The sequence below is a fragment of the Salmo trutta genome, chromosome 5 (assembly GCF_901001165.1).
Source record: "Salmo trutta chromosome 5, fSalTru1.1, whole genome shotgun sequence".
NCBI lineage: Eukaryota > Metazoa > Chordata > Actinopteri > Salmoniformes > Salmonidae > Salmo > Salmo trutta.
The window spans coordinates 50,337,753-50,365,243 of NC_042961.1; the positions used below are offsets into that span (position 1 = coordinate 50,337,753).

The 27,491-nt window shown below is 43.8% G+C and overlaps 1 protein-coding gene across 1 annotated transcript; it reads left to right on the forward strand.

Annotated features, from left to right (window-relative positions):
- Positions 1–514: 514 nt before the first annotated feature.
- On the forward strand, positions 515–19,833 carry LOC115194392 (SLAM family member 8). Its single transcript, XM_029754050.1, has 7 exons — positions 515–918; positions 15,789–16,082; positions 16,257–16,526; positions 18,681–18,770; positions 19,015–19,073; positions 19,249–19,293; positions 19,448–19,833. Exons 1-7 carry the CDS (start codon positions 732–734, stop codon positions 19,526–19,528), a joined length of 1,026 nt encoding a protein of 341 aa, XP_029609910.1. The 5' UTR covers positions 515–731; the 3' UTR covers positions 19,529–19,833.
- The last annotated feature ends 7,658 nt before the right edge of the window (positions 19,834–27,491 follow it).

Consider the following 27,491-nt stretch of genomic DNA (forward strand, 5'->3'; position numbering starts at 1 on the left):
GCTGAATTTACAATGGTGTTTGTTCTTCGCTGGTTGCTCTTGTGGCAACAAGTCACAAATGTTGCTGCTGTGATGGTAAACTGTGGTATTTCACCCAATAGATATGGGAGTTTATCAAAATTGGATTTGTTCTTTGTGGGTCTGTGTAATCTGAGGGAAATATGTGTCTCTAATATGGTCATACATTTGGCAGGAGGATAGGAAGTGCAGCTCGGTGTCCACCTCATTTTGTGGACAGTGTGCATATAGCCTGTCTTCTCTTGAGAGACAGGTCTGCCAACGGCGGCTTCTCTCAATAGCAAGGCTATGCTCACTCACTCTCTCTCACGCTTTCTCTCTCTCTCTAACTCTCTCTCTCTCTCTCTCTCTCTCTCTCTCTCTCTCCCTCCCTCATCTCTATCTCTCTCTGTCATCTCTCTCTCTCACTCTCTCTCTCTCTCTTCTGCTCCTTTCTCTTTCTCTTCTACTAAGTGGTCTGCTCATAAAGTTCCAAAAATACTGTTACCTGTAAAATAACATGACCATTAACCACACAACCAGCTACCAGGAAACACTCCAAAAAACCACCAGCATCAGACTGACGGACACAGTGACAGACCCCAAACACTCCCACTCCTCATCGTCTAACTCTCCAGCTGAGTGAAGGGGGTTTTCAGAGAACGACTATAGATTGTGACTTCCTTTTCAACTAACATACAGGGAGTCTTATCTAGAAGAGCAGCCCTCATCAAATGATGTCTCTCTGTCTTCTCTCTCTTCTCTGTGTGTTTTGGTGTCTAGCTATCTACCAGTCAGAGATAGATGAGGAGGACGTACAGCCAGAGGAAACAGACATACAACTCCCAACAGAGATGTCTGGTGGTCCCCTCTCGTGTTTCTCCAAACAGGGAATACTCCTACTCTCTATCCTCCACTATGGTACGTTTTGTATGGATTATTTACAGTATGTATTACATGTGCTTGCATGATTAAGTTAGGAATGAAGTTAGCTTTCTCTAACTTCCTTGTTGGTTTTTGAATAGTGTGTGTTGAATGTGGAATGCCTTGTCAGTGATTGGTTGTATACCTCAAAATGTTTACTTTATTACTGTGTGATAATACCACTGCCTATATTCAGATAAACATGTATGGTGTTTTTTAATGAAACACATTCTGTCTGTGCTGGTGTGGTTGGGTCAATTGCTTTTGTCACACGTGTCGAATACAACAGGTGTAGACCTGTGAAATATTTACTTACAAGTCCTTAATCAACAATGCAGAGTTTTAAACAAGTAATTAAATATTGGCTAAACGAACAAAAGGAAAAAATGGTAACAAAATAAAATATCAATAACAAGGCTATATTTAAGGGTACCGAGTCAATGTGCAGGGGAGGTCAGTCAAGGTCATTTAGGTAATATGTACAGTTGAAGTCGGAAGTTCACATACACTTATGTTGGAGTCATTAAAACTTGTTTTTCAACCACTCCACACATTTCTTGTTAACAAACTATAGTTTTGGCAAGTCGGTTAAGACACCTACTTTGTGCATGACACAAGTCATTTTTCCAACAATTTCACTTATAATTCACTGGGTCACAATTCCAGTGGGTCAGAAGTTTGCATACATTAAGTTGACTGTGCCTTTAAACAGCTTGGAAAATTCCAGAAAATGATGGTATGGCTTTAGAAGCTTCTGATAGGCTGATTGACATCATTTGAGTCAATTGGAAGTGTACCTGTGGATGTATTTCAAGGCCTACCTTCAAACTCAGTGCCTCTTTGCTTTACATCATGGGAAAATCAAAAGAAATCAGCCAAGACCTCAGAAAAACAATTGTAGACCTCTACAAGTCTGGTTCATCTTTGGGAGCAATTTCCAAATGCCTGAAGGTACCACGTTCATCTGTACAAACAATAGTATGCAAGTATAAACAACATGGGACCACGCAGCCGTCATACCACTCAGGAAGGAGACGCGTTCTGTCTCCTAGAGATCAACGTACTTTGGTGCGAAAAGTGCAAATTAATCCCAGAACAACAGCAAAGGACCTTGCGAAGATGCTAGAGGAAACAGGTACAACAGTATCTATATCCACAGTAAAACGAGTCCTATATCGACATAACCTGAAAGGCCGCTCAGCAAGGAAGAAGCCACTGCTCCAAAAACCGCCATAAAAAAGCCAGACTACGGTTTGCAACTGCACATGGGCACAAAGATCGTACTTTTTGGAGAAAAGTCCTCTGGTCTGATGAAACAAAAATAGAACTGTTTGGCCATAATGACCATCGTTATGTTTGGAGGAAAAAGGGGGAGTGTCACGTCCTGACCAGCAGATGGAGCTGTTGTAGTAGTTTGGGGGTCAGGACGTGGCAGTCTTGTGTGTGTCTTGTGACTCCTGATCAGGGACAGCTGGGGATCGTTGTTCCTGATTGGGAGTCATATATGTAGGAGTATGTTTGTCACTGGGGTTTGTGGGTGGTTGTTTTTGCACTGCGTTTATAGCCTGTAAAACTGTTACTGTTGTCAACTTTATTGTTTTTTCAAGTGGATGCTTTACTCTTTTTTGGTAATAAAAAACCATGAGTATTCACATACCTGCTGCGCCTTGGTCCATTTATGAAGATAACCGTTACAGAACCACCCACCAAACCAGGACCAAGCAGCAGAAGAGGAGGAAGCCACAGGAGAGAAAAAGGGAGGAATGGACATGGGAGGACGTCCTGGACGGCAAGGGAGCCTACACCTGGGAAGAGATCCTGGCCGGAAGGGATCACCTCCCATGGGAACAGGTGGAGGCACTCAGGAGAGCGGAGGCAGCTGGACAGAGGAACCAACATGAATGTTATGCTGGAACACGGCTGGCGAGGAAGCCGGAGAGGCACCCCCAATAATTTTTTTGGGGGGGGCACACGGGTAGCTTGGCCAGGCCAGGGAAGAGCCGTAAGCCAGCTACCCGTGACTACAGGGAGGTGCGTATGAGGTGGAGGGCGCCATGTTACGCTGTGGTACGCACCATCTCGCCTATACGGACGCACAGCCCAGTTCGCCCAGTACCAGCGCCCCGCAGATGCCAGGGCAAGGGGAGCATCGAGCCGGAAGGGATGATGCCAACCCTGCACTCAAGACCGCCAGTGCGCCCTTTCGGTCCGGTGTTTCCCGCTAGACGCACTAGCATGGAGGTGCGTGTCTCCAGGCTGGCACGTCCAATGCCAACCCCACGCATCAGGAGTCTAGTGTGTCAGCCCAGCCTCGCCAGTCAACAGAGCTGCAACAGTCACCAGAGCTGCCCGCCAGTCAACAGTCACCAGAGCTGCCCGCCAGTCAACAGTCACCAGAGCTGCCCGTCAGTCAAGTCACCAGAGCTGCCCGCCAGTCAACAGTCACCAGAGCTGCCCGCCAGTCAACAGTCACCAGAGCTGCCCGCCAGTCAACAGTCACCAGAGCTGCCCGCCAGTCAACAGTCACCAGAGCTGCCTGCCAGTCAAGTCACCAGACTGCCCTGAACTGCCAGAGTGGCCAGACTGCCCTGAACTGCCAGAGTGGCCAGACTGCCCTGAACTGCCAGAGTGGCCAGACTGCCCTGAACTGCCAGAGTGGCCAGACTGCCCTGAACTGCCAGAGTGGCCAGACTGCCCGGTTCTGCCAGAGTGGCCAGACTGCCCGGTTCTGCCAGAGTGGCCAGACTGCCCGGTTCTGCCAGAGTGGCCAGACTGCCCGGTTCTGCCAGAGTGGCCAGACTGCCCGGTTCTGCCAGAGTGGCCAGACTGCCCGGTTCTGCCAGAGTGGCCAGACTGCCCGGTTCTGCCAGAGGTGCCCGCCTGCCCTGATCTGCCAGGGTGCCCGGCCTGTCAGGTCCAGCCCGAGTGGCCCTCCTGCCCTCCGGCCCAGCCCGAGTGGCCCTCCTGCCCTCCGGCCCAGCCCGAGTGGCCCTCCTGCCCTCCGGCCCAGCCCGAGTGGCCCTCCTGCCCTCCGGCCCAGCCCGAGTAGCCCTCCTGCCCTCCGGCCCAGCCCGAGTGGCCCTCCTGCCCTCCGGCCCAGCCCGAGTGGCCCTCCTGCCCTCCGGCCCAGCCCGAGTAGCCCTCCTGCCCTCTGGCCCAGCCCGAGTGGCCCTGCTGCTCCCCGGCCCAGCCCGAGGGGCCCTCCTGCTCCCCGGCCCAGCCCGAGGGGCCCTCCTGTCCCCCGGCCCAGCCCGAGGGGCCCTCCTGTCCCCCGGCCCAGCCCGAGGGCCCTCCTGTCCCCCGGCTCAGCCCGAGGGGCCCTCCTGTCCTCCGGTCCAGCCCGAGTGGTCCGTCTGCCAGGGTCAGCCCGAGTGGCCCGTCTGCCCGGCGCAGCTATCGGCGCCGTCAAAGTGGGCGACGCCGAAGGTGGAGCGAGGTCCACGGACTGCACCTGAGCCACCTCCAGGATAGGTGGTTGGGTTTTGTTGTTGTTGTTAGGTGCATTCCGGGGTCTGCACCTTGAGGGGGGGGTACTGTCACGTCCTGACCAGCAGATGGAGCTGTTGTAGTAGTTTGGGGGTCAGGACGTGGCAGTCTTGTGTGTGTGTTTGAATGTTCTGTGTGTCTTGTGACTCCTGATCAGGGACAGCTGGGGATCGTTGTTCCTGATTGGGAGTCATATATGTAGGAGTATGTTTGTCACTGGGGTTTGTGGGTGGTTGTTTTTGCACTGCGTTTATAGCCTGTAAAACTGTTACTGTTGTCACCTTTATTGTTTTTTCAAGTGGATGCTTTACTCTTTTTTGGTAATAAAAAAACCATGAGTATTCACATACCTGCTGTGCCTTGGTCCATTTATGAAGACAACCGTTACAGGGAGGCTCGCAAGCCGAAGAACACGATCCCAACTGTGAAGCACAGGGGTGGCAGCATCATGTTGTGGGAGGCCTAACCTGACTCAGTTACACTAGCTCTGTCAGGAGGAATGGGCCAAAATTCACCCAACTTATTGTGGGAAGCTTGTGGAAGGCTACCCGAAACGTCTGACCCAAGTTAAACAATTTAAAGGCAATGCTCCCAAAACAGTGAGGGAAAAAAGTATTTGATCCCCTGCTGATTTCGTACGTTTGCCAACTGACAAAGAAGTGATCAGTCTATAATTTTAATGGTAGGTTTATTTGAACATTGAGAGACAGAATAACAACAAAAAAATCCAGAAAAACGCATGTCAAAAATGTTATAAATTGATTTGCATTTTAATGAGGGAAATAAGTATTTGACCCCCTCTCAATCAGAAAGATTTCTGGCTCCCAGGTGTCTTTTATACAGGTAATGAGCTGAGAGTAGGAGCACACTCAAAGGGAGTGCTCCTAATCTCAGCTTGTTACCTGTATAAAAGACACCTGTCCACAGAAGCAATCAATCAATCAGATTCCAAACTCTCCACCATGGCCAAGACCAAAGAGCTCTCCAAGGATGTCAGGGACAAGATTGTAGACCTACACAAGGCTGGAATGGGCTACAAGACCATTGCCAAGCAGCTTGGTGAGAAGGTGACAGCAGTTGGTGCGATTATTCGCAAATGGAAGAAACACAAAAGAACTGTCAATCTCCCTCGGCCTGGGGCTCCATGCAAGATCTCACCTCGTGGAGTTACAATGATCATGAGAACGGTGCGGAATCAGCCCAGAACTACACGGGAGGATCTTTTTCCCCTCACTGTACTACTTGAGTGTATGTAAACTTCTGACCCACTGGGAATGTGATAAAATAAATAAAAGCTGAAATAAATCAGTCTCTCTGACTTTTCACATTCTTAAAATAAAGTGGTGATTCTAACTGACCTAAAACAGGGAATTTTTACTAGGATTAAATGTCAGGAATTGTGAAAAACTGAGTTTAAATGTATTTGGCTAAGGTGTATGTAAACTTCCGACTTCAACTGTACATGTAAGTAGGGGTAAAGTGTCTATGCATTGATAATAAACAGAGAAGTATGTGAAATGTGTGAAGGAATGTGAACGTGTGTGTGTGTGTGTGTGTGTGCTTGTTTGTGCGTTTGTGGAGTCGATATGAATGTGTGTGTGTGTGAGGATCTGCCATTGTTATGAGCGTTCTCAAGCCGCCCTCTACTGGCGGTGCAAAAGCGGTGCCCTAACGTTGTGATAAGCCCAGTCGTTCTGGACGAAGGCTAACGACTGTTTAGTCTAAATTACACTATAGTGCCTGGAAATACGATGACATTCCTAAAGCAGTCAAATGTTTAGCATTATTATGGTGTCAAATTTCCTTTAGACAGATGTCAAATTTGTCATTAGCTAGCAAAGTTAATCAAAAATAGTTAGCAATGCTAACTTTAGCTAGCTAAAATCTGTTGTCCTCCCCTCAATCTTAGCTAACTAGCTAAAGTTATACTGAATCTAAAGTCAATCTGGCAACATCAAAATTGTGACAAACAGTTTTCCTACAAATTATTTGCCTCCTTTTGAATGGTATTGTCAAAAGTGGTAATATCAAAGTCTGGGCGTGACACAAGGCAAAAACAGTGCAAAACAGTGAAATCCAGATATTAAATGCTTTAGGGGGGAAAACATTTTAAAATATAGCTATACTGAACCAACATAGAAGCACAACATGCAACAAGTAAAAATATTTTATTGAATAACAGTTCATATAAGGTAATCAGTCAATTGAAATGCATTTATTAGGCCCTAATCTATGGATTTCACATGGCTACAGATATGCATCTGTTGTTCATATTTCGCTTAAAAAAAAAGTAGGGGCGTGGATCAGGAATCCAGTCAGTGTGACCAACCTTTGCATCATGCAGCTCGACACATCTTCGCATAGAGTTAATCTGTAACGGTTGTCGTCGGAAGTTGAAGGAGTGGACCTAAGCGCAGCGTGGTAAGTGTTCATGATTTTTATTATTCAATGAAACACTCGAACAAAAGTAACAAATAAACGAAAAGTGCACAGTTCTGTCAGGTACAGAATACAAAACAGAAAACAACTACCCACAAAACACAGGTGGAAAAAGGCTGCCTAAGTATGATTCCCAATCAGAGACAACGATAGACAGCTGCCTCTGATTGGGAACCCTAATCGGCCAAAACAAAGAAATAGATAACATAGAATGCCCACCCCACATCACACCCTGACCTAACCAAATAGAGAAATTAAACGTCTCTCTAAGGTCAGGGTGTGACATAATCAGGCTGTTGTCCCACGCCTCTTCAATGGCTGTGCGAAGTTGCTGGATATTTGAGGGAACTGGAACACGCTGTCGTACACGTTAATCCAGAGCATCCCAAACATGCTCATTGGGTGACATGTCTGGTGACTATGCAGGCCATGGAAGAACTGGGACGTTTTCAGCTTCCTGAATTGTGTACAGATCCTTGAAACATAGGATCATTCATTATCATTCTGAAACAGGATGTGATGGTGGCGGATAAATGGCATGACAATGGGCCTCAGGATCTCGTAACGGTATCTCTGTACAATTAAATTGCAATCGATAAAATGCAATTTTGGTCATTGTCCGTAGCTTATGCCTGCCTGCCTTTACCATAACCCAGAGTGCCCCACCATGGGGCACTCTGTTCACAACGTTGATGTCAGCAAACGGCTCGCCCACACGACCACTCATCTGTGATTTTATTGGAGGTTGGATGAACTGCCAAATTCTTTAAGACAATGTTGGAGGCGGCTTATTGTAGAGAAATGTACATTCAATTCTCTGGCAACAGCTCTGGTGGGGATTCCAACAGTCAGCATGCCAATTGCACACTCCCTCAAAACATGAGACATCTGTGACTTTTTGTGACAAAAAATGCACATTTTAGAGTGGCCTTTTTTAAATCCCCAGCACAAGGTGCACCTGTGTAATGATCATGCTGTTTAATCAGCTTCTTGATATGCCACACCTGTCAGGTGGATGGATTATCTTGGCTAAGGACAAATTCTCACTAACAGGGATGTAAACAAATGTGTGCACAATATTTGAGAGAAATAAGCTTTTTGGGAATATGAAAAATGTCTGAGAACTTTTATTTCAGCTCATGAAGCAGAGGACCAATACTTTACATGTTGTGTTTATATTTTTATCCATTGTAAATATATTTTGAAAACCTGCAATGACTTTCTATTTTCTTGCTCCCTTTCTACAAAACGTACAAATGTGACCGTTTTTACATATGTAGACACTGGTATTGTGCTGGAGATTATGAAAATTAGGTTTAAAAAAAAGTGGTGGAGTTTCCCTTTAATATAAAACAAAAAAACGAAATGATACTTTTTTTCTTACAAATCTACCCCCGGGACACAAAAAAGCCTTTAGTTGCAAAATCGCATGAGTCTATCAACCTGGACATGATTCTGTTCCATTTCTATGTTATTATAAATGTGGGCCTTAAGTTGATTATTTCTTGCCATGGAAATGCAGTGACTCAGATACAGATCACCTTCACACCGGAAAACTTCAAACACTTATTCTCAGCACAGAACTCAGTCAACAGGAAGTGGTTTTTAGTTTCTTGTCATAGTCACTCTCACACACATAGAGATGTATAGAGTACTAATAAGCCAGTTTTAACATGGGCAGCGCCATTGAGGACTTTTACCATTTTGTAGTAGTCAACTGGCTGGGACTTCCTATGGGTTAAGGAAAGATCACACAACTACATCAAATCATCAGGAGGGATCAGCCAATGAATTATACTCATGAGCAAACATTCCATAACTGCAGGTGGCAGTAAATATACAAACTTGGCTTCATACCTGCTCAAACAACACACTCCAGGTGGCACTATACACCCTTTCAGTTTATTTACCAACTCATAGAAGTAGTAGAAGAAGAAGATTGGCTACTTCAAAATGGAGATGGCTTCAATGGCGCTGCCCGTACACTCACAAACGCCATAATGGAATGGATTCAACATATCTATACATCTCTATGCTCACACCTTAAAATGGAGCTACACCCCCTCACCCTAACTATTTCCTACAATGGACGAAGATGTAACGTGTTTTCCAACCGAAAAAAAGGCAGCGCTGCTCTGATCAACTTTCTCCATTCAAATCTTACCTTACTATTAGAATTATTACACAATACTGATGATGGATCAGCTCCTAGACAGGTATTACCACCTACAGCAGCAAATATTGAGGCGGCTAAGGCGTATTATAATGCTTACCCAATGAAAATGCACCCCCCCCCCAAAAAAAATTATTACAATCCTGGGACACATACTCATTGAGAAATAATTACAAGAAGAGGGGAATGCAGCAAAATCTGATGAGTAAAGTATTTTGCTAAACTATTTTGAACTTGCATAAATGCTGCACTTACTAACAATGACTAACACAATTAAAGTCAAAATAGATTATAAGAAATACTGTAGCATACCATTATTATTTTGAACCGAACTCCATTTGTTGTCATTATTATGTATCCCAGTGGTTTTTAAACTTTTTTGACCAATGGACCCCCAAAATTTGTGTTACAAAACTTGCGATCCTGCGTACGCACATGCACATGTACACACCCGAACATGCGCGCACAATCACTGCACAAATGTAGTCTGTCATTACAGTCATAAATGGTGATACATTTTTTCTAAAGGCAGTAGACTACAGAAATACTGCATTTTACACCTGCATTTGGAGATGAAAGTCATTCATGTTAGCAGCCAATATCAACTAGGGATATAGGCTATCATGTCACTTCTCTGGCATCCAGAGCAAGAAAAATCATACGGCCTACTTGTAGCTGAGGTTGCAGGATTGGATGGAAAGCATATTCTGTCTGCACCTCCCCATCACTTTGGAGGGCAGCCTGCCTGCAGAGTGCTCGTCGCCAGTCGGGTAGCCCTGTTCTTCCTCACAAATAGCATAATACATTTGACAGATTATGTTACATCCTCATCCCATAATATTGAAGGCAGTGCGATGTTACAGCTGCCTATCTTCAGACATATAGCCAGTAGCCAGTCAAATAGGCCTATCTGAAAATTGAACATGATCAATCAAATCTGGCAAGGTAAGACAGTAGTAGATTGCTAAACAGTATTTTATATGAATGATAAATGTAGGTCTGTTTTTGCAGGCAAAACTGGAATAAATTAAACAAATTATTTCTGGTCACTAATCTGGATATGCGCGACCGACTTGGCGTGCCAGTGCTGATCACTGGTCATTGGTCAACAATCAAGACCTACAACTTTTTGGCTCTGAAGCATATATAAGATTTGCGGGCAGTGGGTTCAGAAAAACAACAAATAGGCCTAATGTATACAAAAAAAAAACTTTTTCTGGGAAATGAAAAGGCACTTTGGAGACTGGAAGGACAAATGGGGATGTGCTCTGCATGAAATATAGTCAGACATATTACAGACAGTAGACCACAAGTAGCAAAATATAACTACATTGTTTGAACATGAAATGTAAGTATTTCAATATGATTGAAATAGGCCTATAGTATACATTTTATATTTTAAAGCAGTCATCTCGGTTTTCATTAGAAGCATGTTTTTATACGGCTCTTGTTTGTATCAATTGCAAAGAAATTGGCAACTGTGTATTTGTAGTCAATTTTGTTCAGAAGTTATTTGCGGTTATTGGAACAGATAAACCATGTGATTCTATGTTTAGCAGAGATCTTCTGTGTATAAACTGACGCGAGAGGGCAAAACAGCATCTAACAACGTATTTAACTGTTCTACAGGTGGTCTGAGGCAGGCGTTAGATTATGAGTGTTTTCAAGTGGAACGTTAATAGTGGTGATTTTGGGAAACAGCTCGGAGATTTAACGATGCTCCTACGAAGATTCTAACGATGAATTTAGCCTTAAAATGCTTTCGGGAAACCAGGCCATGGATACGTAATTACCAGTAGGCCTATATCCAAACATTTGTGGGCACAGAAAGAACTAAATCATTCCACTCGCTATTAGAAGTCAAATGCAGTTTAGAGGTATTGCATCTACTGACTTTAGAACCATGCGGACGCCTGGGAGCGGGAGGGAAGGCTGTTTGTATGGCTGTCTGGCTTCATGGAGAGCAGAGCTCTATATATAATGATAAGATGTTCATGTCGCCCTAACAATGAGAGTCTTCCCAAAGGCCGGAAGGCAGTCGACAAGTTCATAAAAATCCTGCTGCTGTATCGCAGGCAGCTAATTCCTCTGTGACATGTCTGTAGAATGTTAAGTCCCCTATTGCCTGAGGTTAAGGAAGCTACAGCAACAAGGTGATAATGGGGGATAGCGTGGTAGGCACAGCTTGTCCCATGAATTAATCATAACAATTTAGGATCAGCTGATAACTGCGAAACAAACATTCTGGATAATATAGAGAACCTCGAACTATTTATTGATCAGCATTTTGTTGGGCTCGAAAAATTATCGGATACATCAAAGCGAACAAGAGAAGACCTTTCCTCGAGCTCTGCGAGTGAAACTGAAGGGACGCCACCGTCTAAAATTCAAATTTTAACATTGGAGGGGGACGTTTTTATAACTATGTCTCCAGAAGATAGAGCATTGCTTACAAGCATGTTAAAAAAGCTGGATGTGTTGCCTGGGCTACTGGGGGAGGTTGAGGCCTTAAAAACAGGAATGGATTACACTAATAAAATGATGTGAAAAATAAGATCTTGAAAACTATCGTGGACTCCCTAAAAGACACTGCAGAGAAGCTACGGTATGATAATAAAACAATGAAAGCCGAATTACTTGATCTAAAGTGCAGAAGTATGAAGAATAATATTGTTATAATGGGAATAAAGGAGGAAAAAGTCAAGGACTGTGTTCGAATACCCATACTAACATACTGTATAGTACATACTTAATGAGTATATACTACATACTATATACTATTAGTTAATTTTAGTATACTGCAAATGAAAGGTATAGTTTCAGTTGTGCATACTAGAGCTTCGCCTGTCTACCGGAAGTTGATGCTGTTGCTGTGCAACCTCTTGCTAGCTTGTTAGCATAACAAATGACCAGCTAAACATTTTACAATTTTTGGGGGGGGTTCGTCAAGTCAATATGCAGTGCCAGAGTGTGCTCTGGGCGTTCATAAATCCAAAATGTTGTCAGATTGTAAATTCAGAGCGTTTTGCTTTCGGAGTGTTCAGAGTGCACACTGGACACTCTGGCCGAGGAGTAGGACGGCAGTCAAGTACCCAAGCTAACTGGCTAATGTTGGCTAGCTACTTCCAGACACAAATGAGAGAACACCTCACTCTGACCATTTTACTCACCATAGCAGCGCTGGTTCGGCAGTTTTCATGTTATCCAGAGCGTTGGTGACTGTAACTGTGCTGCTGGCAACAATTTATGACGCTTTTTTTGCCCATGTTTGCTGACACCGGCCATATTCAACAGTGTGCGAGAGTTCTCTGGAATCTGTGTAGATCGGAGCCAGAATTAACAATGTCCATTGAAATGCACAATGACTATACCACTTAGCTAAGAAGGATGTGAATAATCAAGTTAATAAACATTGGTTAGTTAGATAGCAGATAGTATATACTGCCTGGCAAATTCGATGTATTAGTATCCAACTAACATTAGGTAACTAGTTAACATACCGGTACATACTGCTGTAATGCTATGCAGTTTGTAAGGACAGCATAGCTAACAAATTGTCAGCCAACATAACGTGTAAGGTAACTTATTTGAAAAGTCATTACTTTGTTACATTGCTCAACTAGCCACGCCCATTTTCTGAAGAATTGCATTATGTGCCCTAAAAGTATGGAAATAGTGTCCTCCGCATGTATACTTTGTATTTTGGCAAATTTAGTAGAACATCCGGGAACTTTTGGCATATTAACTATATCCATACTATGACCAATAAGCATACTATATACTCAATTCACGTCACAAATAGTACAGTTAGTGCGGTTAGTATGAGTATTCAAACACAGCTAAGGTGTTCATGAAACGTAATCTCAAGATGACAGACGAACAGTTAGATACAATTGATTTTCAAAGGGCTCACCATTTCGGTGGCAGAGGGGAGGGAAGGCCCCGTCCGATCGTAGCTATGCTAACTCACTACAAAATGAAAATTGCCTTGTTACAACAGGGTAGGGAACTGAAGAACACCCCATTCTCTATAAATGAACAATTTCCCCATGAAATAGAGGAGAGACAATGTGCCCTGTATCCCACTTTCAAACGGCTCAGGGCAGAGAAGCAGAATGTATCTTGTAAATAGTATCTAAACAACCAAATGGGCTCGAAGATTACGATGTGGCTGTGAGTGATGGCTACCTCCTGCTGAAGTAGTCCCCGATACACATTTGCACGGCATTACACAGTACAATTATGGATTCATTTGTTTTTTACAACAACAACAAAAAATTGCATGATGGACTCTTTAAAATAATATATATTCAGTATGGAACCGTGGACTATGTGGACTTAAAATAAGGTTGGACTTAGTGGCAATTATAGCATGTAAATCTTGGTGGGGAAAACAAAAAAAACTAAAATTGTATGCATGCCAGCAAAGCCACTATACAATACAACACAACACAACACAATACATGAATTGCACTATAACGTGACAAACAGTGCCCACAAATTGTTAGGGCCTACATAAAGCTGTCCCAACTGGAGAGCTTTCTTTTCAGCACCATGGTGTCAAGTTGTGTGAAGGATCGGGAGACAGGCGCAGGAATGTGTAATGGCGTTTTTTATTGACCCAAATTACAGCGTGCCACGTAAAGGCACGGGGATGAAGACCAAACAAACACGTATACAAAACACAGGGTTGAAACCCAAACAAAAGAGCGAGGAGTACCTTGAATTAATACATGGGGCGAGACCCATAATACATACATGGGACGAGACCCGAAAACACAAGAGCACAATGAAACACCACGGACGAGACCCGTAATCATATATGCACATCCAAACGGCACGAAAGCCAAAACAACACAGCACAGATAGTCACATGCACAACATACTTTGGAACAATAAGCAGCCCAATGGTGAACCAAAGGGCACATTTATACAATTATAAATCAGTGATGAAATGGGGACCAGGTGCGCGTAATGACACAGTTCAGTTCCTAGAGGCCGGTAACGTAGACCTAAACTGGTGCACGAAAAGAGCAACAGTACCGGAGGGATCTGTGACAGAATAATCAACCATTAAGGGAGACAGCGGGAATGGCCCATCTGACGATGCTGCAACTAGTCCGTCCGGCCCCTCCGCAACTTCAGCAGCTGCAACTGGCCTGTCCGACGCCGCCACAACTGGTCTGTCCGACGCCGCCACAACTGGCCTGTCCGACGCCGCCACAACTGGCCTGTCCGACGCCGCCACAACTGGCCTGTCCGACGCCGCCGCAACTGGTCTGTCCGACGCCGCTGCAACTGGTCTGTCCGACGCCGCCGCAACTGGTCTGTCCGACGCCGCTGCAACTGGTCGGTCCGACGCCGCTGCAACTTCGGCAACTGGCCTGTCCGATTACGATGCAACTTCGACAGCTGCAACTGGCCTGTCCGACGCCGCCACAACTGGTCGGTCTGACGCCGCCGCAACTTCGGCAACTGGCCTGTCCGATTACGATGCAACTTCGACAGCTGCAACGGGACCTGATCGACCCGCACTGCATTCCTGTGATCGTCCTCGAGGCCGGTGTCGTCCCGCTGCTAGTGCAGCGCGTCGGGGGGTATTGTCATGGATCCCTCCGGTACTGTTGTTCTTTCCGTGCACCAGTTTCGGAGGTCTACGTCACCGGCCTATAGGAACTGAACTGTGTCATTACGCACACCTGGTCCCTATTTCATCACTGATTTATATTTGTATAAATGTGCCCTTTGGTTTCTATTGGGCTTTCGATTATTGTTCCAATGTCCGTTGGTCGTGTGAGCACCTGTACCTTGCTGTTTTGGCTTTCGTGCCACTTGTATTGTGCAGATGATTACGGATCTCGTCCCGTGTTGTATCATTGTGCGCTTGTGGTTTCGGGTCTCGTCCCGTGTATTTGTTCAATGTACTCCTCGCTCTTTTGTTTGGGTTTCAACCCTGTGTTTTATATACGTGTTTGTATGGTCTTCGTCCCTGTGCCTTTACATGACACGCTGTAATTTGTGTTTATTAAAAAACCCTATTACGCATTCCTGAGCCTGTCCCACGATCCTTTATACCAACGTGACACATGGAGTGAATCCTTACCACTGCTACACCTGGCTATCAGTAAAGCCTGACCTGGCAGCAAAACAGTTCATTCTGACTTGCTTAAACAACTCTTGAGATGGTTTGGGATGAGTTGGACCGCAGATTGAAGGAAAAGCAGCCAACCAGTGCTCAGCATACGTGGGAACTCCTTCAAGACAGTTGGAAAAGCATTCCTCATGAAGCTGCTTGAGAGAATGCCAAGAGTGTGCAAAGCTGTCATCAAGGCAATGGGTGGCTACTTTGAAGAATCTCAAATATAAAATATTCTTTGATTTGTTTAACACTTTTTTGGTTGCTACATGATTCCATATGGATTATTTCATAGTTTTGATGTCTTCACCATTTTTCTGCAATGTAGAAAATTGTAAAAATAAAGAAAAACCCTTGAATGAGTAGGTGTGTCCAAGCTTTTGACTGGTACTGATATATATATATATATATATAGTAAGATAGTTAGAAAAGTTTCAAGTGGTCTTCAAGGGACAGCAGATTTAATAAATGGTGCACCGAAAGGAAATTCATTACTGAGGACAGAAGAAATAAGTAAAATAATGGTTAGGAGAAATAATACATTGGAACACAGTTTCATGTCTTAGCCTGGTTTGTTTTTGGTGTTTTATCCCTCGCTGAAAAAACAGGTGCAAACTATTCCTCTCTGTTTAGGGATCTGTGCTGACGTCCCTCCAAAGGACCTGTATGGATTGAAGGGGGGTTCGGTGTGCCTGGCTGTAGCAGAAACACCGCAGGAGCTTCAAAGACAAAGTTGGAAGGTCAATAGTACCATAATAGTTGTTGACAAAAAGGTCTCTCCTAAATACCAGGAGAAAGTGGAGTATAATCCACTGAACCACTCTCTGTGCATTAAGAATCTGAGTGAAAAAGACTGGGGAACTTACATTGCAACCTATAACAAAAATTGGGAAGAGTGGACTACTACATACAGACTAACAGTACAGGGTGAGTTTGCTGCACTAAAGTCCACGATAGGCAGTTATCAGCTTTTTTCTCATAGTTTGATTTAATTGTCTATGACTGTAGTGTTATTGACAACGTCTTACATTTTACAGTTTATCATCTGTTAGATGTTGGAGAATGATCACAACTCTCTCTTTCTCTCTCCTGGTTGGTCAGAGCCTATATCCAAGGTGGAGATCCAGAAGGAGATCAAGCTATTTGCCAACCAGTCCTGTTCAGTGTGGCTGCTGTGCAACGTGTCAGTCGGCTCCAACCTCTCCTACACCTGGGAGAGAGGGAATGAGACGTACAGGGACGACCAGCAGATACACTTCTCTCTGTCACCAGCAGACGGAGACATCAGTGTAACCTGCAACGCCTCCAACCAATTCAGTTGGAATTCTGCCTCTACAACAGTGAAGTGTAGTAATGACACAACCACCCCAGGTAACTAGATATCATAATAATCCACTCCATACACTTTTCAGTGTGCTGATAAGCTTACCTTGTCAAATATAATGTAATATTCTCAACATTCTGTGAGACATGTTTTAGAGCTTAATATACCGTCACCTCCAAAAGTATTGGCTCCCTTGATAAAGATGATAAATACTGAGCATATAGTGTATGTATAAAAAGGGGAAATTATATTATTTTATTCTAACACAATTGCTCAGAGAAAGAGATTTTGTTTTACAAATAATAATTTATCTTCTCAAAAAGATACTGTAGATGTCAACATCACTGGCACCCCTTTTTCAATACTCCTGCACCCTCCCTTGCGAGGATGTAATGTTGCCTACCCTTACCACCTAGGGTCAGCCCGTCAGGAAGTCCATGATCAAGTTGCAGAGGGAGGTTAAGTCCCAGGGTCCCAAGTTCTGTGATGATCTTGGAGGGGACTATGGTGTGAACAACATTCTCACATAGGTATTTGTTTTATCTACAGTACCAGTCAAAAGTTTGGACACACCTACTCATTCCAAGGGTTTTTCTTTATTTTTACTATTTTCTACATTGTAGAATATTAGTGAAGACATCAAAACTATGAAATAACACATATGGAATAATGTAGTAACCCAAAAAGTGTTAAACAAATCAAAATATATTTTATATTTGAGATTCTTCAAAGTAGCCACCCTTTGCCTTGATGACAGCTTTGCACACTCTTGGCATTCTCTCAACCAGCTTCATGAGGAATGCTTTTCCAACAGTCTTGAAGGAGTTCCCACGTATGCTGAGCACTTGTTGGCTGCTTTTCCTTCACTCTGCGATCCAACTCATCCCAAACCATCTCAATTGGGTTGAGGTCAGGTGATTGTGGAGGCCAGGTCGTCTGATGCAGTACCATCACTCTCCTTCTTGGTCAAATAGCCCTTACACAGCCTGGAGGTGTGTTGGGTCATTGTCCTGTTGAAAAACAAATTATAGTCCCACTAAGCGCAAACCAGATGGGATGGCGTATCGCTGCAGAATGCTCTGGTAGCCATGCTGGTTAAGTGTGCCTTGAATTCTAAATAAATCACTGACAGTGTCACTAGCAAAGCACCCCATACCATCACACCTCCTCATCCATGCTTCATGGTGTGAACCACACATGAGGAGATCATCTGTTCACCTACTCTGTGTCTCATAAAGACACGCCGGTTGGAACCAAAAATCTCAAATTTGGACTCATCAGACTAAAGGACAGATTTCTACCTGTCTAATGTCCATTGCTCGTGTTTCTTGGCCCAAGCAAGTCTGAGGGCCTCCCGAGTGGCGCAGTGGTCTAAGGCACTGCATCGCAGTGCTAACTGTGCCACTACAGAACCTGGTTCGAGTCCAGACTCTGTAGCAGCCAGCTGCGACCGGGAGACACATGGGGCGGCGTACAATTGGCCCCAGTGTAGTCCGGGTTAGGGGAGAGTTTGGCCGGCAGAGATGTTACTGTCCCATCGTGCACTAGCAACTCCTGTGGTGGACTGGGTGCAATCCATGCTGACACGGTCGCCAGGTGCATGGCATTTCCTCCAACACATTGATGCGGCTGGCTTCCGGTTAAGGGGCCGTTGTGTCAAGAAGCAGTGTGGCTATGCAGTGTCGTGTTTCGGAGGACACATGGCTCTCGACCTTCGCCTCTCCCGAGTCCATACGGGAGTTGCAGTGATGGGACAAGACTGTAACTACCAATTGGGGAGAGAAAATATATAAAAAATAATTAAAAAATATATATATTCTGTATGGAGGAATGGTCTAAGATCCCTCACAATGTGTTCTCCAATCTCATACAACATTTTTGAAAAAGGCTCTATGTCGTTATTTTCGCAAGGGAAGGGTGCTGGAGTATTTAAAACAGGGATGTCGATAATTTTGACACCTATCTTTTTTAGAAGAAAATGGTTACTTGATTAACAAAATCTCTATCTATGAGCAAATGTGTTAGTATAAAATAATATCATTTCCAAATTTGTTTTGAGCTCAGTATTTGAATGATTCATTTCATAGTCTTTTTTGCTCATCTTTATTAAGAGTGCAAATCATTTTGGCGGTGACTGTAGTTATACTGTATGGTCTACTAGCATAACATTGACATGGGTGTTATTATTGACTATCTTACAGGGCTGGTGTGGTGTAGCATCTGCATTGTAGTGGTGCTGATCCTCATTGTAGCTGTGGCAGTGTATTACCGCAGGGGCCGCCGTAACATGGGTATGTACAGCATAGGGCCCTCAACTATATAAACAAATATTTTAGATGGCTCTGCAAGTATTCTTAGGATGATTATGATGTTGCATAAGCATAATTAGAGACTTTTGGCCTTGGAATATTAAGGAAATTGGAAAAAGAGAGAGGAGCCTCGTAAGTGTCTAATTTATTCATTTCTGGTTATGTTTGTTGATATCCTGTTTAGTATCTATCTGATTGGTTGATATTTTGTTCTTGTCAAATACAGTAGTTCAAATTGACAACACAATATATGCAGATGTTATGGGCAGTACAAGAATTATAGATGTAAGTATGCATTGCCGTTATTATATATCTGAATGTGTGTAAGCTCATGTATGTGAAGCCAACTGTAACTTCTGATTGCTGTGTATTTTCTACACGTGCAGTATTTTGATGTTTTTGTGCAATGTTCATCCATTGTGTTTATGGGTTTAAGTACCTATTTCTGTTTTTATTCCAGACAAGAGGGACTGTGTTCGACCTGGCTGACCCAAGACTGAACAAGGTGAGAGCGAGACATGAATGGTCATACCTGATATCGTTGAACAAAAATCTAATAAAACAGTCTGAGTGAATAGCAGACTATGTCGTCTACTTTGGAAGTTGTCTACCTTTCATGATGCTGAAACAGTTTCTTCTTGGTTGTCTGTCACATTTAGCCGCAGACTCTGTATGACGAGATCAAAGTTGGACGCCCAAAAGCGCCCTCTTCTGCCTACCAGGAAGTACTTGTGAGCTGAGCAGGATGTGTTGATAGGATAAGCCTTACATCTTTGCATCATCTGCATCCGAGGCTACAGTCTGTAGATAGATGTTACTGTTCACTTTTATCACGACTTGCACATTTCTGACATTTGTTGCTTATTTTTTTCATGATTGCAATCTTCTCCCATTATTGTTCCTCATATGTCCAGGCTGCATCACATCCGGATGTGATTGGGAGTCCCTTAGGGCGGCGCACAATTGGCCCAGCATCATCCGGGTTTAGCCGGGATAGGCCATCATCGTAAATAATAATTTTTCTTAACTGACTTGCCTAGTTAAATAAATTATATATACAGTTGAAGTCGGAAGTTTACATACACTTACAGTGGGGGAAATAAGTATTTGATCCCCTGCTGATTTTGTACATTTGCCCACTGATAAAGAAAGAATCAGTCTACAATTTTAATGGTAGGTTTATTTGAACAGTGAGAGTCAGAATAACAACAAAAAAATCCAGAAAAACGCATGTCAAAAATGTTATAAATTGATTTGCATTTTAAAATGAGGGAAATAAGTATTTGACCCCCTCTCAATCAGAAAGATTTCTGGCTCCCAGGTGTCTTTTATACAGGTAACGAGCTGAGATTAGAGCACACTCTTAAAGGGAGTGCTCCTAACCGCAGCTTGTTACCTGTAAAAAAGACACCTGTCCACAGAAGCAATCAATCAATCAGATTCCAAACTCTACACCATGGCCAAGACCAAAGAGCTCTCCAAGGATGTCAGGGACAAGATTGTAGACCTACACACGGCTGGAATGGGCTACAAGACCATCGCCAAGCAGCTTGGTGAGAAGGTGACAACATTTGGTGCGATTATCTGCAAATGGAAGAAACACAAAAGAACTGTCAATATCCCTCGGCCTGGGGCTCCATGCAAGATCTCACCTCGTGGGGTTGCAATGATCATGAGAACGGTGAGGAATCAGCCCAGAACTACACGGGAGGATCTTGTCAATGATCTTAAGGCAGCTGGGACCATAGTCACCAAGAAAACAATTGGTTACACACTACGCCGCAAGGTCCCCCTGCTCAAGAATACATATACATGCCCGTCTGAAGTTTGCCAATGAACATCTGAATGATTCAGAGGACAACTGGTGAAAGTGTTGTGGTCAGATGAGACCAAAATTGAGCTCTTTGGCATCAACTCAACTCACCGTGTTTGAAGGAGGAGGAATGCTGCCTATGACCCCAAGAACACCATCTCCACCGTCAAACATGGAGGTGGAAAAATTATGCTTTTGGGTGTGCTTTTCTGCTAAGGGGACAGGACAACTTCACCGCATCAAAGGGACGATGGACGGGGCCATGTACCGTCAAATCTTGGGTGAGAACTTCCTTCCCTCAGCCAGGGCATTGAAAATGGGTCGTGGATGGGTATTCCAGCATGACAATGACCCAAAACACACGGCCAAGGCAACAAAGGAGTGGCTCAAGAAGAAGCACATTAAGGTCCTGGAGTGTCCTAGCCAGTCTCCAGACCTTAATCCCATAGAAAATCTGTGGAGGGAGCTGAAGGTTCGAGTTGCCAAACGTCAGCCTCAAAACCTTAATGACTTGGAGAAGATCTGCAAAGAGGAGTGGGACAAAATCCCTCCTGAGATGTGTGCAAACCTGGTGGCCAACTACAAGAAACGTCTGACCTCTGTGATTGCCCACAAGGGTTTTGCCACCAAGTACTAAGTCATGTTTTGCAAAGGGGTCAAATACTTATTTCCCTCATTAAAATGCAAATCATTTTATAACATTTTTGACAAATTATGTCATGGCTTTAGAAGCTTCTGATAGGCTGATTGACATCATTTGAGTCAATTGGAGGTGTACCTGTGGATGTATTTCAAGGCCTACCTTCAAACTCAGTGCCTCTTTGCTTGACATCATGGGACAATCAAAAGAAATCAGCCAAGACCTCAGAAAAACAATTGTAGACCACAAGTCTGGTTCATCCTTGGGAGCAATTTCCAAACACCTGAAGGTACCACGTTCATCTGTACAAGCTATAGTACGCAAGTATAAACACCATAGGACCACACAGCTGTCATACCACTCAGGAAGGAGACACGTTCTGTCTCCTAGAGATGAACGTACTTTGGTGCGAAAAGTGCAAATCAATCCCAGAACAACAGCAAAGGACCTTGTGAAGATGCTGGAGGAAACAGGTACAAACGTATCTATATCCACAGTAAAACGAGTCCTATATCAACATAACCTGAAAGGCTGCTCAGCAAGGAAGAAGCCACTGCTCCAAAACCGCCATAAAAAAGCCAGACTACGGTTTGCAACTGCACATGGGGACAAAGATCGTAATTTATGGAGAAATGTCCTCTGGTCTGATGAAACAAAAATAAAACTGTCTGGCCATAATGACCATTGTTACATTTAGAAGAAAAAGGGGGAGGCTTGCAAGCCAAAGAACACCATCTCAACTGTGAAGCATGGGGGTGGCAACATCATGTTGTGGGGGTGCTTTGCTGCAGGAGGGACTGGTGCACTTCACAAAATAGATGGCATCAAGGAGGAAGGAATATTATGTGGATATATTGAAGCAACATCTCAAGACATCAGTCAGAAAGTTAAAGCTTGGTCGCAAATGGGTCTTCCAAATAGACAATGACCCCAAGCATATTTCCAAAGTTGTGGCAAAATGGCTTAAGGACAACAAAGTCAAGGTATTGGAGTGGCCATCACAAAGCCCTGACCTCAATCCCATAGAACATTTATGGGCAGAACTGAAAAAGCGTGTGCGAGCAAGGAGGCCTACAAACCTGACTCAGTTACACCAGCTCTGTCAGGAGGAATGGGCCAAAATTCACCCAACTTATTGTGGGAAGCTTGTGGAAGGCTACCCAAAACATTTGATCCAAATTAAACAATTTAAAGGCAATGCTACCAAATACTAATTGAGTGTATGTAAACTTCTGACCCACTGGGAATATGATGAAAGAAATGAAAGCTGAAATAAACCATTCTCTCTACTATTATTCTGACATTTCACATTCTTAAAATAAAGTGGTGATCCTAACTGACCTAAGACAGGGAATCTTTACTAGGATTAAATGCCAGGAATTGTGAAAAACTGAGTTTAAATGTATTTGGCTAAGGTGTATGTAAACTTCTGACTTCAACTGTACATCCTGTAGGCCACCATCAAGGCAGCCAGGATACAGACAGCAGCACTGACCCCCAGGACTGCAGCCACATATGTACTGACCCCCTGTACTGGAGAGGGAGGGTCAGGGTCAAAGGTCAGGCTCAGGTTAGGGTTGTGTTCTGGTGTAACAGGGAAACACTGAGGGAGAATAATTATAGAGACACATTTTTATTCATGCTAAATGTATACATAACATTGCAATTCTGATTTACTGAAACATAATTGTTGTCTGAGAAAAATACATTCTGTTTAAAACTTAAAATAATATAATTTTAAGTACATTTTGTGTCATACTTACTTCTCAGTAGTCACTGGGCCTGTTGTTGAGGAAGCTGGAGAGGGAGGGGTCAGGTTGTTGGTGGACAGGTCAATGTCAGAGTAATGACACAACCTCTTGTGAGGACAGAACACTAAAGCCCTGTATCCTGTCACCTGAATTAATTAATTAATTAATGTCAAGAATCAGGGTAAAAAGGTTGTATCACTGAGGTACTGGGTCATAGAGTCATCCAAGCGCATCAAACTCAAAGTTACCTCAATGGTGCCCCCACCCTGGGTAGTCCATCCAGTCATAGGCAGACACCTGTTTCCAATACCTGTTTAGCCCAGTACACCTGTGTCCAGAGGCGTAATGCCCATAAGGAGCACAGGGGCATGTGCCCCCTCAGATTTGTCCTGTAAGAACATGTAATAATAATAATAATAATAATTTAATGTTTTTGTTGTTTCTCTGTAATACTACTAGCCACCTAGCAATTTTATGAAGTTGGCTAGCAATTTTATGAAGTTGATTTCAGCTAGCCGAGGTATGTTTCCAACCTGATAACTAGTTAAGAAGCTAGCTGCTTTTAGCAACGCTAGTAGCCTATTTACACACTAACATTGCTAGGAATTAGCTTGCAAAAAAACAGAATAGTTAGTCGGAAGCCAGAAGTGAAATACAATTACATTTCAACTTACTCTGCCGATTATCCACAGGGTTGGTCCTTATGCAGGGGGGAAATTGAGAAAAAACATCTAATAGAACATCAATTAAACAGACTTTCCAAACGTGGGTCTCTTCTACCCCTCGTACCCCTGCACATCGACTCAGTACTGGTATTCCCTGTATATAGCCATGTTATTACCTCGTACCCCTGCACATCGACTCAGTACTGGTACTCCCTGTATACAGCCATGTTATTACCTCGTACCCCTGCACATCGACTCAGTACTGGTACTCCCTGTATATAGCCATGTTAGTTTTACTTGTTATTGTTATTCAATATTCATTGTGAATTTATTCCTCGTGTTACTATTTTTCTCAAAACAAATATATATTTTTTAACTCTGCATTGTTGGAAAAGGACCCATAAGTAGGTATTTCACTCTTAGTCTACACCTGTATTTACAAAGCATGTGACAATTAACATTTGATTCTATTTGATTTGTAGACCCACTTCTTCTCCGCTTACCTCATGTTAAAATATAAGTCCTGCATATGCGCCATACCTGCAAAAAAAAGCAAGAGAAACTGTATTGGTCTACAAAATTCTGTTTAATTATATATTCCATTAGATGTTTTTTGTCTCAAGTTCCCATAAGGAGCAAGCCTAAAGACAATCAACAGAGTTAATTGAAATGTAATTGTAACTTCTCGCATCCAGGTGAACTATTACGTTTTTTTGCAATCTAATTCCCAGAAACGCTATTGTGTAATTCCTAGCGTTGCTAAAAGCAGCTACCAACAAGCCATTTCAGGCTATCAATCAAATTAGAGTAGCTAGCTTTGTCTAACTATCTTAGCTGGCATGCTGGCTGGCAAGGTTGGTAGACTTTAGAAAAGCAAGCAATAACTAAATATACTGAAAATTCACATTCCACCAGTCAGGAGGATACAGGCAGCTCAAGAGGTATGCTTAGATATGCAGAATAGACATACTGTATTTTTACATACAAAATTCTCCAACTTAGCCCCCCTCCGGACCACCCCCTACTTTATGCCCCCTCAGATTTTGGGGGTGTGTGACACCCCTGCCTGTGTCTTCAACAACAACCCACTACAGTCACTGACAGAGATGGAGACATTCTGACAGAGAGGAAGACATTCTGACAGAGAGGATGACATTCTGACAGAGAGGATGACTTTCTGACAGAGAGGGAGACATTCTGACAGAGAGGATGACATTCTGACAGAGAGGGAGACATTCTGACAGAGAGGGAGACATTCTGACAGAGGGGATGACATTCTGACAGAGAAGGAGACATTCTGACAGAGAGGGAGACATTCTGACAGAGAGGGAGACATTCTGACAGAGAGGGAGACATTCTGACAGAGAGGATGACATTCTGACAGAGAGGGAGACATTCTGACAGAGAGGGAGACATTCTGACAGAGAGGGAGACATTCTGACAGAGAGGGAGACATTCTGACAGAGAGGGAGACATTCTGACAGAGAGGGTGACATTCTGACAGAGAGGGAGACATTCTGACAGGAGACATTCTGACAGAGAGGGTGACATTCTGACAGAGAGGGTGACATTCTGACAGAGAGGGAGACATTCTGACAGAGAGGGAGACATTCTGACAGAGAGGGAGACATTCTGACAGAGGGGATGACATTCTGACAGAGAGGGAGACATTCTGACAGAGAGGGAGACTGTAAGGGGTGCGTACTGGCGGCAGAGAAGTCAGGCGCAGGAGAAAAATAACTGATTTACAACGGCGCAGTTTAGTAAATAAAACCACCGTTAACAGCACAATAAATCCATGGGTACCAAACCCGTCACACACCAGCATAACGTGCACAAGCACTACAATAAACAATTCCTGACAAGGACATGGGGGGAACAGAGTGTTAAATACACAACATGTAATGATGGAATTGAAACCAGGTGTGTGGGAAGACAGGACAAAACAAATAGAAAATGAAAAGTAGATCGATGATGGCTAGAAGACCGGTGACGCCGACCGCCGAACACCGCCCGAACAAGGAGAGGAACCAACTTCGGCGGAAGTCGTGACAGAGACATTTTGACAGAGAGGATGACATTCTGACAGAGAGGATGACATTCTGACAGAGAGGGAGACATTCTGACAGAGAGGGAGACATTCTGACAGAGAGGGAGACATTCTGACAGAGAGGGTGACATTCTGACAGAGAGGATGACATTCTGACAGAGGGGATGACATTCTGACAGAGGGGATGACATTCTGACAGAGAGGGTGACATTCTGACAGAGAGGGTGACATTCTGACAGAGGGGATGACATTCTGACAGAGGGGATGACATTCTGACAGAGAGGATGACATTCTGACAGAGAGGGAGACATTCTGACAGAGAGGGTGACATTCTGACAGAGGGAATGACATTCTGACAGAGGGGATGACATTCTGACAGAGAGGATGACATTCTGACAGAGAGGATGACATTCTGACAGAGGGGATGACATTCTGACAGAGAGGATGACATTCTGACAGAGAGAGGGGATGACATTCTGACAGAGAGGATGCCATTCTGACAGAGAGGATGACATTCTGACAGAGAGGATGACATTCTGACAGAGAGGATGCCATTCTGACAGAGAGGATGACATTCTGACAGAGAGGATGACATTCTGACAGAGAGGATGCCATTCTGACAGAGAGGATGACATTCTGACAGAGAGGATGACATTCTGACAGAGAGGATGACATTCTGACAGAGGTGGAGAGAAAATAAAATAATGGGTATGTGTCACTTTCATACACTTTTTCACAAGAATATGCACTTGCACACAAAAACACACTGACCTCCCTGCTCAGGTTAGAAAATAAGTATCATCTGTCTAAACGGTACATCTCTACACTCCAGTCCTCTTTTACAGTCTCTTTCTCATTATCCTCTTTCCAACACTCAGTCTACAGGAAAACACAGTGAGAAGAGTGGGGAGTGGGAAGAGTTCGAAGAGAGGAGAGGGGTGGAGAGGATATGGAGAGACAATGAGGAGAAGGAAAGAGAAAGAGATTGTCAGAACAGAAGTGAGGACAGGATAGAGATAAAACTAAGTGAAGGAGACCAGAAGACTCGCCCTGTTTATTAGAGGTTTATAAATGAAACACCATCCAGGAATGTATCAGTCTGGCACTCCCCCTTGTGGAGGTGGAGATAATGACACCATAAAACACTGAGACGGACAACACAAGTCACAGAGACAACACAAGTCACAGAGACAACACAAGTCAGAGAGACAACACAAGTCAGACAGAGAACACAAGTCAGACAGAGAACACAAGGACGACAGGACGACAGCGATCCAAACATTCCTCCCTCACCTACAAGCACACAAAGGATACACACATTAAACTTACTACAGACACAAACCAGATATACATACATTCTCTCAAAAACATCTTACTGCTATTTTCCTATAGACTTCATGTACAGGAAAAAGCAAATGCTTTGAGCCTACCCGAAGTGATGACCTAGCTACAGTTAAAGTAACACTAGTAACACTATGTATGTAGCGGTATAAATGATTAAATATTAAAGCATTAGACCTCTCACTAAAGGCTTAAATCATACAAAAGTTGTATTTAAATCCGAACTGATAATAATGACAAAAAATAAGTATTCAGACTCTAAACTCAGTACTTTGTTGAAGCACCTTTGGCAGCAATTACAGCCTTGAGTCTTCTTGGCTAGGACGCTACAAGCTTGGCACACCTGAATTTGGGGAGTTTCTCCCATTCTTCTCTGCAGATCCTCTCAAGCTCTGTCAGGTTGGATGGATGGGAGCGTCTCCACAGAGCTGTTCGATTGGGTT

Excerpts from the sequence above, each read along its gene's own strand:
- LOC115194392 (XM_029754050.1), top strand. The coding sequence starts at position 732 with ATGATGTCTCTCTGTCTTCTCTCTCTTCTCTGTGTGTTTTGGTGTCTA. Across the intron at positions 16,527-18,680 it reads TAATGACACAACCACCCCAG|GGCTGGTGTGGTGTAGCATC; the intron begins GTAACTAGATAT and ends ACTATCTTACAG. Across the intron at positions 19,294-19,447 it reads CTGACCCAAGACTGAACAAG|CCGCAGACTCTGTATGACGA; the intron begins GTGAGAGCGAGA and ends TGTCACATTTAG.